This window comes from Dermacentor andersoni, chromosome 2 (assembly GCF_023375885.2).
Source record: "Dermacentor andersoni chromosome 2, qqDerAnde1_hic_scaffold, whole genome shotgun sequence".
NCBI lineage: Eukaryota > Metazoa > Arthropoda > Arachnida > Ixodida > Ixodidae > Dermacentor > Dermacentor andersoni.
Window position 1 is genome coordinate 82,029,768 of NC_092815.1, and position 13,130 is coordinate 82,042,897.

The 13,130-nt window shown below is 43.8% G+C and overlaps 1 protein-coding gene across 3 annotated transcripts in view; it reads right to left on the reverse strand.

Annotated features, from left to right (window-relative positions):
- The window catches only part of LOC126541752 (insulin-like growth factor 1 receptor), a 239,561-nt gene that overhangs the window by 57,778 nt on the left and 168,653 nt on the right, over positions 1–13,130 (reverse strand). For all 3 annotated transcript variants that reach the window (XM_050188677.2, XM_055076895.1, XM_050188678.2), the window contains exons 9-16: positions 11,023–11,170; positions 10,213–10,433; positions 8,242–8,377; positions 8,027–8,080; positions 6,625–6,788; positions 6,289–6,468; positions 2,073–2,304; positions 182–554 (exon numbers count right to left, since the gene is read on the reverse strand). In XM_050188677.2, coding sequence (XP_050044634.1) covers positions 182–554; positions 2,073–2,304; positions 6,289–6,468; positions 6,625–6,788; positions 8,027–8,080; positions 8,242–8,377; positions 10,213–10,433; positions 11,023–11,170 — 1,508 coding nt within the window. The remainder of the gene's footprint in view (positions 1–181; positions 555–2,072; positions 2,305–6,288; positions 6,469–6,624; positions 6,789–8,026; positions 8,081–8,241; positions 8,378–10,212; positions 10,434–11,022; positions 11,171–13,130) is intronic.

A 13,130-nucleotide genomic window follows, 5' to 3' on the forward strand; every position in this document is an offset into this window, starting at 1 on the left:
CATTCTTCGAAGCATCTATGCTGTACCAAGTATGCTGCCACTACAAATGCGGCTGCCCTCGATCCTGTTTCCTTCGTATCACTTTTCGCTGTCACATGACAGGAGATTGCTAGGAAAAAGACAAGCGTTAAAAATGCTAATGTATCATGAAGACTTCTGATGCATGCATGGCTCCACTCACCCGTATTGAGTACTCCGTGAAGTGATGCAGTCCTTCTTGCAGCATCTGCGTCTGATTCGACACCCAGGAACAAAAGTGGTGTTCTGCAGAGGATGCGTTGCCGCTAGATGAACTGCACGCGTCGAAGACATCCAGCATGTCCTTGACAGAGGAGCCTCCACTTCCACTGCCAGCTGTAGCAGAAGGCAGGCTGAAGGGAGTCGGTGGAAGAGCTGAGGAGGGCAGGGACAGCGGTGCTGGAGAAGTGGTGATTTCTACAGTGTGCGCACTCTCCCCCTCCAGGACGTTGTCCCGCCCTGCCTCACTTCCACCTTGCAGGTAGGAGCGCTTGTGTCGTTCTCCTGTGCTGGTCTGTTCCGAGTCCTTCTTTGGCCTGAACAAGAGAGAAAGATCACTTGAGGCTCATCGCAATGTTGAAGCCTTCTTTAGAGGGCAGAGGCCCACTGCTACAAAGGCTTCCTTTTTTAAAGATGCACTAAAGCGAAAATTAAGTTGAGCTGAATTGGTAGACTATGCTACTATAATAATAATAATAATAATAATAATAATAATAATAATAATAATAATAATAATAATAATAATAATAATAATGGTAATGATGATGATGATGATGATGATGATGATGATAATAAAAGCCACTCTTACCATAAGAGACTTGGTAAGCCAGATAAGATGCAGGAATTAAATACAGGTGACATGGCAGCCTTGAAGTTTCCGCATCATCTCGCAGTGACATTGCAGATTTTGACAGCGTCTGCTCAGGCCCAGTTAATCGCTTGTCGGTAAAGACTGATTACATTGCATTCTACAGCCACCGAAGACTGAACTTAGCAGGTCTTCAAGAACGTTTACTGCATCACAATGGCCCAAATACGAGAGTGTTTTGAAATCCGTGAGGTTGCACTGATGTATTGGAGCAAGGTTTTCCAGAATGCATTAATAAAAGTAATGCGGTCAAATCTCGTTAATTCGACCATGCTTGCCGTAGTTACTCATGTAATGATCACACTCTCGTAATACAAGGGCGAATCAGAAAGCGTTTGCCCTTACTTTGAGGGGGGGGGGAATTATGGCTGCAAATGTGAAGTCAACATATCCATTCCCAGAGGTGGACCTTTTTTGGACCGGCCCAGCCTTATCTGCCGGTAGCTCCGAAGCACGACGCTGCTGTCAGTTGTTGAAAACGGCAGTTGCGCTTCACACGTCCACGGCGTACAAGGAACAGTGCGGTTAGTTTTCTATGTAGCAAGGGACCAACGGCCATTGAAATGCACAGGGAAATGCAGCCCACGTAAGGGAGAAAGGTGTCTCACTTTGAGAAGTGTGAAGCGGTGGTGTTGTAAGTTCGCAAAAGGCCACGAAGACTTACATGACAATGAGCATTTGGAGAGGCCACGTGCAGCGCTGAATGACGACAGGGGCATCTCAAATCTAGCGCTGCGGTGGGACAAATGTTTGAACCGGTGTGGTGGGGACTATGTGGAAAAATAGTGTAAGGTACACAGAATAGTATGTATATTTGTTATTACCTGTATACACCTTCTTTTGACTAATGAACAATAGAGGAAAAAACTTTTTAATCCACCCTCATATTTCTTTATTGTATGTAATTAGAACATTCTATACTGGCTTCATGGCTGTTGTATTTTCGTTACAACATATTTTACCCAATCATGTTTGTTCTTTGTTGTTTGCTACTTTTTTCAGATGTTTTCTCATTTCTGTTATTAAGCAAGGGTCTCCTTGCAGTCTCTGACTTTGGGACCCTTGTGTGCATAGGATCTGCCATCCATTAACTGTTTGTTGAAATTATAATAAAGTGACATAGGTACTGGCACTGTAATAGTTGAATGCATGAAGCATGATTGCCACAATTTTAGCAAGTACGTACCTTCTCAGGAAGACGGCGTTGTGTACGGCGTCCTCAAAGCTTGTCCGCTCCTCAACTTCTTCTTCATTGACCTCACGGTCCCGCGCACTTGGGCAAGGTGGACAGGTGTCACTCGATGGTGGCTTTGGAAGTGAACTGTCGATTGGCTTCACTGCTGGCTTGTCAGCAGGCTCTGATGGTGTAGGGGCTAGTGGATCTTTACCATCTGGCTTGCCTCGAATTCCCAGAGCCGCTGTGGTCAATAGAAATGACAGAAATTGAATTAAATTCCACTGTTGGGTGCAATGTCCCAATGCTATGCTGGGGCCATGAGACGCTATAGTGTAGGAGTCTGGATTATTTTTAACAACCTGGAGTTCTTTAGTGAGGACCCACAGTACACAGGTGTTTTAATGCATTAGCATTAGGAGTGCAAAGCGGAGAAAAGTGTGTGAAGTGTGGGAAGCTGATCATGTAGTAGAGGTACGTGCGTGTGTCGCGTGTGTGTGTACATAGTGAAACTGACGGTGGTCTGCTCCGCACCACTGTCGGATGAACTTCATTACTCAAAGAGGCAGGAGGAGTGTCGAGTACGTAAGCTCCTGAACAAGATTTTGCAATGTGATGAACGTGGCTTAAATCATGGATTCAGGACCTCGAAGAGGTGCAACAAAATGCTAATGTATTTCTCTCACATTTACCACAAAATTGCAACTACATTTTTTTTGCGTTCTGCCTAGCTGAAATGGCAGCCACGGCCAGCAGAACACCACAGCCACCGAGCCATTGTGGCAAGTAAAAGACAAGAGTGTCATTCAATTGTTTCATGGGATGACGGTGATTTGACACTAAATGTGCAGTTGTCAGGATGCAGCCCTGTGGAGGTTGATATATTTGTACTTAATTTTTTACTTGCAAATGACATGGTCTCAAATAATAAGCGCTCTTAAACAGAGTGCCCTTCGCTTCCACAATGTACAACCCACTGGGGCAGCTTAGCGGCTATGGCGTTGTGCTGCTAAGAACGCTATGCGTTCTATTCCTGGTGGCGATGGCCGCATTTCGTTGGAGGCAAAATGCAAGAACGCTTGTGTACTGTGAATCAGGTGCACATCAAAAAACTATAAGTAGTAAAAATTAAACCGGAGTCCGCCACCATGGCGTGCCTCATAATCATATCATGCTTTTGACAAGCAAAACCCAATAATTTAACAATTTTTAAGATTTAATGTTTGGTTTAAAAAGCACTTCAACATTACCCTGAACCAATAAGTGATTTCAGACAAAATCCAAGTGTTGGTGGCGTCAAATTCTGGCCGGCTCTCACTGTATTGCTGTGCGTTACAGCCTACTGCTTAGGAATGTCAAATAACACAACCTACAAAAGCGTTGCTGCAAAAGTTCTTAGTACCAGAGGGAATGTCAAAACTGCCATTCCCAACATTCTTTTTTCTCCCCCATTGAGAGCCCAAATGCTTTTACTCATTCAAAATATATGACTTACTTATTAAATCAAGACTGAAACTTTGCTGTAGGCTTCTGAACTACTCTTTTTTGGTTAAACACAGAGTTTCAACCAATGTCAAAAATTTGTTTGAGCATTCATTTGTCATCAGTGAAACAGTTAACCTAGTCATCTGTCCTAAGGAAGAGATGTTTATTTCAACCTCTGGCATATTTACCTACATGCTTACATTAAAGCAGTCCTGAACCACCCAATGAGCTTGGTGAAAAAACAGTCCTCAGATAGCATGCGCTGATGTGAACATCTCAGCCAAATCTTGCAGTCATTCGCGGCATGTGGAGCTCGCAAGCAGAGTGTGAATTAATGTTTTTCTCAAACACACTCTTTTCAACAGAAGCCTGCTCCTCACTATTTTCTGGACTCTTTATTTCATAATATATCGGATTCCCATATGCAGCTGCTATTGGCTAATAGCTGACATAGATCAAGAAGGCTGTTTAGATCAGTGCGCTTCTTCCTACTGTTACTGTGTATGTTTATTGATGCAGCTTAATGAACCGCTTTAAGTAAGTGAAAATCTGCTGTTGAATTTCGATAAAAATTACGTACTTCCATCGGAAGCCTACAAATTGTCTGCTCACGCTTGGCCGCAGTCGTCCATGTAGGAATTAAACTTTGGCCACCGTGCTTATCGGTGTCATAGCCGTCGAGTCTCATTAATTTCGACTAGTTTTGAACACTCAACTAGCTTCACAAGCCATGTGAAACTTAATGTCAGACCACACGCATGCTTGTGAGCATACGTTCCCTCCTGGCTGCTCTTGGTGAGATGCCTTGGCAGACTCTGCTTCATATTGAGCTACTCAGAGCACTTCACAATGCACAAGTTGGATGTGGATGCTATCCGCTGGTCAATCTGGTGCAGGACAAATCTAGTCCGCACAACGTAGCATGGCCAGACTGGAGCGTATGAGCGTGAGCACATACTCAAGCCCTGAAGTGCACAAAGCAAACGCTGTGCATACGCACTGCAGTTGCATGTAGCTGTGGTCTGCTATGTAGCATAAAACCGCGGTCGCCGCAAGGTGCTGTGACGAGTCTGATGGCTGAACGCACTGCAGCTCACTGAGGACAATCGTGCTTGGCATGTTGTAGGTGCCAAAATCGGAAGTCTAGATGAACGTCTAAAATGAATTTTGAACTATACACTACGGTGACATTTAGTAAGCGAAGCATTGTGGGCACACCCCGCTCTGCCATAGCCTTCGCAGTGCAAGTCAGTGAAGAATGAATGGAAGCACCACGTAGGGGATGTTTGACTGCCAATAACTCGGCTTCTGCTGAACTAATTGAAGTACTTTTTGCAGCAAAGTATTTATGCAAAAGTTGATTTTAACTTCAAATGCATTTCTGACTTTGATAAAAAGTGATTCAGGGCCCCTTTAACATTAATGAGTACAGTCGCCAACTGACTTATCGTAGTCCAAAAATTCAGACATGCTCGATTATTCGGTCTGCTTCGCGGCACCGCCGTTCTCCCCATAGACCATAACGTATAACAACTGCTGAAAGTTTGGACACCTTGCAACCTCTCGTCTGATTTTTCGGACACTCCTTGGGCCAACTCGATCGAGAGCACCATGCACCGACTCTGACCGGTGCATGGTTCAATTTGCTGAACGCCATTTTTGTTTTGAACGGAGCCTCCTTACTGCCCCTTGAAGTGGCGCTACTGCAAATCCCCACTCATTATCATTGTTTCTGCCTGGTTCGTGGCTACAGCAGTTTCGGTCTCACCTTAGTAAGCCATGTCAAGACAATCCAGCAGCTGATTTGTTTCTTCGTGCGCGACGCTGCGAGTAGGCCACGTTTTTTTGTTTGTGCGACTGGTGTCAGCGTGACAGCGTGGTGATGTTTGCTTTGTGTGCTATGTCGAAGTTGCGGTGATCCAACGCGGCACACGGAAACATCGCGTCAAGTGTCTAATGGCGCCGACAGTGCCCGCGCAGACTGCGCTGGGGAATGCCGGCAAGCGGGTGCCGCGAGGCCTAGGATTTGTCCCCTTCCGATGTGCTCCCTACTGACGCTGAAATTGTTCTGCTGAGACCTGCGCAGTGGTTGCATTGCGATTCCGGACACCGTCTCATTTGACAGTTTCACAGGTGCTGACACTGCTGTACTGACATGCGCAGAACTTGACAACGGCGAGATCATTCGTCAGGTTTCTGCTGCACTGCCGGACGATGACTCCGAGTCGGAAGATTACGCACCATGTGCTACGCTGTCGTCGCATGCGGAGCATGTACAAGCAGTGACTGTGCTTTCAGCCGCCTATAGTGACCATACGACCCTCTCCGAGATTCAGGCTTATCTGACTGCGTGTAAACGGAACAGCGTGCAACGGCGCGTTCACGATTTCTTCAAGCCTACTGCCGAGTCCGAATAAGTAAGTGGAAATGAAGGATTTGTATTTTCTTTTTTTTCTTAATCTGCTTTTTCGAACACATCTTTATTCGGACATTTCCGCAGTCCCCGTGAGGTTCGAATAAATGGTTGGCGACTGTACTACTGGAAAGGCCCTGTAACGGCCACCACAGTAAAGGTGTACCATTTCTAAATCAAAAACAGCGCAAGGGACGGGACAACAAAGTGGGACAAACACAGTGTTGTGTTTGCCACACTTTCCTGTCCCGTTCCTTGCGCTGTTTTTTATTTTAGAAATATGTGCCAACTAGTCCAACAGCTAACTCTCCTAAAGAGTGTACTACTCACGGTCAATGCAGTAGTCTCGGCTCTCGCCCAAGTACTGGTGTTGAGGAGCACTGGGCTGGGCTATGCCCACCACCCGGTAGTACCGGACGTCCCCATTAGGGTACTTTGGCGGTACCCAGCTGATGAGCAGTTTCGAGTCTTTAGCAGGATGTGCTTTTAAGTCCTGTGGCTGGCTTGGAGCTGAAATGCAAAAGGCACAAGAACAGTGATGCGGTTTAGTGGGGCGACAAATGTAATAACTAAAAATATGCACCATGCAATGCATGTTTAAAAAAGCAAGGAACCAAATTTTTGTTCAGCATTATGGCGGGCATCGTGATTAAGAACTCTACTCACATGCAGGAAGGGTCTTGAAGTAAAAGATTTCGCTCTGTGCTCCTTGTGTTGAGGTTGTTGTGAACAGCGTGTAGGCCTTGACATAGACAGCGTACTGTGTGAATGGCTTGAGGTGTGCAATGATCTGAACATCAACACCTACGTCTGCATCAACCATCTTCCACCTGAAGTACAGTAAGAAAGAATGAACTGTTAAAAACATCTAAAGAAAAGCTGCAACAAGGCATACATCCAAGAACATAGATAAGAATTGGTGCCGCTACTGTCCCATGAAGTAACATGACCCATTTATGAATCATAAACAGTAGTCAGCTGCTGACAATAAGGAACGCAATAAGTTGAGTTTCAATAGAAAAAAAAAAAAAAAGAAAAAAATGACAGTCACTTTAGCATACACTTTAAAAAGGATGAAAGTGATAGCCTGCGTGCTCTCGAGACATTCACTAAATTACTTGACATTCTCACTCGAATGTGTTGCTACTTCCTGTCACTTGTTTTCTCTCATAAAACGTTGTGGGTTCGAGTGCCCTAATTAAAACTATGCTAGTGAACTGTACCTTAACTAACTTAACTAAGGTTGTGTCTTGGACTTCCACCAAAGGTCGTGGGCTTGACCATCAATGATGACACCATCAATTTTGGTACCACTGAATTTTGGTGCCATCGAAGGTCGAGGGTTCGACTCCCACCAAAGGTCATAGGCTCGAGTGCTTTAATTAACTTTGCCTTAATTAACACCAAAGGTCATGGGTTTGATTCCCATCTATGGCCATGGGTTCGACTTCCACCAAAGGTCATGGATTCGAGTCTTACCAATGGTCGTGGGTGGCACTGTAAATTTTGGTGCCATTGAATTTTGGTGCCACAACACCTTATGGTCAATTTTTCAATAACGCCGGACAATGGATTTTTCATCCCATGAGCCACTTAAGGCTTTCACCTTAAAATGCAGTTTGTGTCAATTTTATTAAATTTGGAACACATGAAAGAACTCACTGATGCACCCAGTTCACACAGCTCAATCAATACTATTGCCCTTTATGTGCAGCCTCCAACTCAAAGCAGACAGTAGAGTCCAACCGAGTACGGCTTGAGGAACCACTGGCACTACACACACAGGAATTCTAGCTTGCGGGCACAATTGCTGGCATGATTGCATGGCTCCTTGCATAGCTATTTTCACTGTAGCTATGTCATCTTCAACAAGAAACAAATTTTCCGGTTTGTAGAAGGGCAATACAAAACAATCTAAATTTATTCAATGTTTGCGTTTAGTCCATCTCTGTCTAACACAAACATTTCAAAATCTAAATGTGACATCAATCCAAAGCTGCCAATCAGCTTAGATTTCAACTTAGCGAAACAGTATTACAAAAAGGAGGAGGCTAGCAGCCATACTCACACATCTCCTTTGCAAGCATCCCGACCATCATAGAGGGTGACGTTTTGGAACGGGCTGCAAAAAATGAGGCAACATGTGAACCAAACTGTCTGACACTGAAAATTCTTCATTTAAAACTCCTCATGTGATAAGTTATCAAGCATGGTTCATCGGTAACAGCTAAACACGGTAGCTTTCTCCAACACGTGGCCAAAGTACAGGAATTTAACACTTACGCCTCGCGATAGTACACCACGTAGCCAAGAAGAGACCGTTTGTCATAGATCTCTTGCTCGAATTGGAGGGACCAATTGATGACAGCAAACTTGTTGCCCACTTTTCTAAGTGTGGCATTGATCTTGTGAACATCACCTGCAACAAAAAGCAGCAGCGAACATCGTATAAAAATACCCAACAATTTCTGCGATTCTGTGCACTGCACGCAATTGCAGGTTTTGAGCAGTGTCCAAAAAACATAGGAGATACATGAGTTCAATCAGTGAAGGCTTGCCTTCGGTACACCTGCACACAACCTTTCCGATAACACTGGCTGCCATACATACTTCAACACTGCTGAGGGTTTTGAAGGCTATAGTATGTTGATATGTTGTTGCTCAAATGTTGGCAAGGCGAGCTCAAGCATGAACATTCAGTTGGGCTTCCTTCTTCATTCACATAATTGTGCTAGATTCCTTTTAACGCAGACTTGAAAGAATGCTGAAAATTTGCTCATCCTGACATGTGTTCAGTCAGAAGTGTACTGCATCTATGAGAAAATAAACAAAAATACCAGAACTATCACATATCCAGGAATTCAGCTTAACTAACATTCATCAAGGAATACACACTCCAGATCTACTCAGCTACTTTCTGCCCCTAAAGCATCGTCTGAACAAGTCTCTGAGTATGCAGTGACTACGTAACCGGCTTTTTCTGGCTGTTCCATAGTAGTGATAGAGTGTATCAAGTCACACTCAGTTCTCAAAAGGCTTGTCTACATATCATGCCTGTTTAAGCAAGATTTTTAAGGACTTCTGGCCCATGTCATGGCCAGACAAAGCCATGGAATAAAGTTCAGTGTTGATCAAGTGCCTGTTAACCTTGCAAAACCATACGATTGATTGAGTGATGTGCACCTCGACTCTTTATGCCTGCCGTACCTAAATCCAGCAGACACAACTTTTCCTCAGCGCCCAACACACCATGTGCTCCTCTCTCCCATGTGTTTTCCCTGTATAAGAAGCATGCATCGGGCGATACCCACTGCACACACTTAGGTGTACACACTGACAATATTGCCTCCTTCACCGCCCTCCTCTGCTTCCTATTTATGCACCTTCGCATGCAAAAAAAGTGCTGCACACACACGGAAACCACCGGAACCCCCTTCCAAGGCTATCTTCCGGAAGAGTTTCCTACAAAAATTTACTAAAGGGAACTTTGGCAGTGTGATCATTCAGCTACTGAGGAAATGATCAGCAGCGCATGATTTTGTCTGATCTACATGCTAGTGGCTTTGGATGTTCTAGTGATGTTACTTATAACACTCACTGTTTTCTAAGCACAGCAATGCTTAAACACATGCATAAAAACTGCAGATTGTTGCAATTACAGTGCAATATTTTGTTGAAAATGATCAATTTGCCCAGTTACAAGGAAGTTTGAAGCCAGGAAGACGAAGCTCAGTCCAATCTTATAAATACCCATCATTCTCGTGTTGGATAAACTGCAAGACTGGCAGCTCTCATATGATGATGATGATTATTATTATTATTTATAAGCATCTCCTTTGAAATGAGCAGTGAGCAATAGTCACCTACATGCTTTAACATGTATAGCATATCTCTAACATTTAAAATTTTATGTTAATTTTAACATTCTATGTATACATCTACTTAATCCGTTTTCTCTTAATCAGAACTTTTTCTATCTCCTTTGTACTACTACCTACGCCTGTAACGGATCTGGTCGTATCAACCTCTCTCCTGCTTTTTTTTCCACCAATATTCCAAGCGTCTCCCGTTTATCTAGACTGCTGACCGGATGATGCTTCCGTCCACTTTAAATCCAAGCGCTTCTGGAAGGCATGCATTATGGACACCTTCGCAACATAGACACTAGTGACCAGTTCCTTCTAGTGACTCATGTTGGAAACTCTGCGCATCTTCCCACACACAGGCTGTCCCTTGTGCAATATAGAGGCTCACATGCTGCCCGGTCTCCGTTGGTGTGTGGTGATACGTCGTGGTCGCTCCACCCCGTGATGGTCGTGTGGTTCTTCAGCTCCACAATTTCACTCATGCACAGCTTGGGATTGATGTGAAAGAACACCTTGCCGCGGCTCAGGGTGAGCGTGCGATTGGGTGGCCGACTTGACCAGTCCCAGAGCAGCTGCAGGTTCTGGTTGTCCAGGACGATGAGAGAGTAGCTGCGGAGGACGAGACGAAAAGTGCAAAATCTTGAATTAGCAACTACCGAATTCACTCATACAAAACACATTCATAAGTACAGCACAGAACCTGACATTCAAATCTATCGAAAATTTATCTACGACACGGCTTGGTGCTACATATACATTATAGCTATGACAAGGGTCTTATAGAAAGGCCGAAAGGAACTGAACAAATATAAATTTAAAACAAACAGCCTTTAAGCTGTTTTTAAACTCTATCTATGATGTCTGTTTAATTCCTTGAAATACTGTAACCCCTCGCCCTGCATGCAATGTTCGCTGTGTGGGAAGACTGAAAGTAATGGTTATAACAAAGTACCTTGCCTTGGCTTCCCCCTTTCAACTTCAGTATAACGAGGTTTTATTGAAATTTCCATCAAAACTTCACAAGAGCTCTATATAGCCAACTCTAATTCGATACATACCCATTCACTAAATGAGAGTGGACTGCACATGCGTGCTAACAATCCCAAAGACTTCAGTAACTATACTGCAAAATGTGGCCTTTACTACTGAGCCCTATTGGTGTTTTCAAATGGAGAGGAGGAAAGAGAACCTCACTCACTATGTTCGGTCAAGCGCCTTGCCGTGGATGATCCGAAGGTTCTTCAGAAAGTTCAGGGAGATGAGTTGGTTTGATCGTGTGACCTTGAGGTAGTCTCTGATCTCCTCTATCATATCCAAATTGGCCTCCAGTTCCCTCATTATGTTCCCTGCAAAGAAAAATGACGCAAGAAGTGACTCAGATTCAATGTTTAAACTAAGATGACCCAGCACAATCCAAAGTTATAGATCATGCTGAACACCAGGCATAATACACACTAGAAGGTGCTACTACATTACAGGTAGTTTGATCAAGCAATGAGAAACTCCCCAAAAAGGCTCAGCTCAAATGGCCATGTGCTTCTGAATCAGAGATGGAAATGACCAAGGAAGCTTTGGAGCAGCTCCAGGAGCGGATAATTTTGAGCTCTGGTGCAGGTTTGGAGCATGAATTATCCATTTTGGAGCAGTAAACATGCGTTTTAGAGCAGCTTGGTAAAGCTCAATATAAGTGAATTACAGGCATACGAAAAAAAAGATGTTCCTAATCTGACTTTGCAGAGCACTGTTAGGTTATGGCAGATCAGTTCTGCGGAAGCCTGCAAGGCGAGCGAAATTCATGACAGGGAAAAATTGTCATCCAAACGACTGTAGCATGAAGCTAGAAGGAAACTCATACAGGTTTCTCAGAAACTACCATAAAATGACATGCGGGACGTGCCAACTAAATGTGGCCTAGAAAAAAACAACCAAGGGCTTTCTGTTCATAGGCTCGTGTTATCAGTCATATTTTTTTTTATTGGGAACAAGGAACTAATATTTAATTTTTCAGAACTAACATTTATTGCTTGAGGCAAAATGCAAAACAGAATGTACGACAACAGAAGGGAAGGAAGACACAGCGCATAATACACCAGGCATAATATATATTAGAAGGTGCTACTGCATTACATACAGGTGCTTTGATCAAGCAATGAGAGACTCTCTAATAGGCTCAGCTCAAATAGCCATGTGCTTCTGAATCAGGGATAAAAGCAGCCAAGAAAGCTTTGGAGCAGCTCTGGGAGCGATGTGAAATCGTTCCCTTCTGTTGTCCTTTCTGCTACTTTGCACTTTGCCTCAAGTTATGCAGTACCAACTAGCCCACCGGTCTGTTCTCTTGAACAGAATTTATTACCTTATTCAATAAGGTGCCAATGAAAAGGTTGCAGAATACCTCAAGAAATGACCGATTAACAGTCTATACGGCGACCTAGGTCTTGCGTGGCCCCTGTTATCAAAAAAAAAAAAAGAAGCCTGCAATTTTTTTTTTTTTTAAGTCCACATGACAACACATCCCCACACCAGTAATATAAGTGGCTCTGATTTAACTATCATCAGTGCATTGTGTATATTATGAAAGTGCAAACCTGGGTCACGGTCTTGGTAACGGTTCAGAAAGCGAACCGCCACAAGATCGTGCTACTTAGCGTGTGATAGGGAACAAAGATGTGTGCCAAGCACTGCTGATCCCGCTCAATCCCAGTGCCACTGTTTGATGAGATCTGCATAAAAATGGATGCAATCTTTGGCATGCAGAAGCATTGTCACAGTGTATGTTACTCTTCATTCTTTTTATTTATTTCCCTGGCTTTCTATCTCATGAAAAAAGAAGTCTTCACGAATCCTAGGTTGTTTTAAATGCTGATATCGGTCATTTCTCAACATCACCTACAACTTTTTCAATGACATCTCAGTGATTAGGTAAATTTATAAATTCAGCTAATTAAACACATTCATGCACAATGAACGGGAAATATTCACAGTGGCCACCATGAACAACACCCATAAGGTACATTGAACACCGTTCGCGTAGTGCCCTCTGGTTATTTTAATTCTTGGTGACCTTCAGTCAAGATAATAAAATACCACAGAATACCCATCGTGGTTGCTTAGTGGCTATGGTGTTGGGCTGCTAAGCACGAGGTCGAGAGATCAAATCTCGGCCACAGCGGCCGCATTACAATGGGGGCGAAAACACTCGCGTACTCAGATTTAGGTGCGCGTTAAAGAACCTCAGGTGATCCAAATTTCCGGAGTCTTCCATTATGGCATGTCTCATAATGAGATTGTGGTTTTGGCACTTCAACC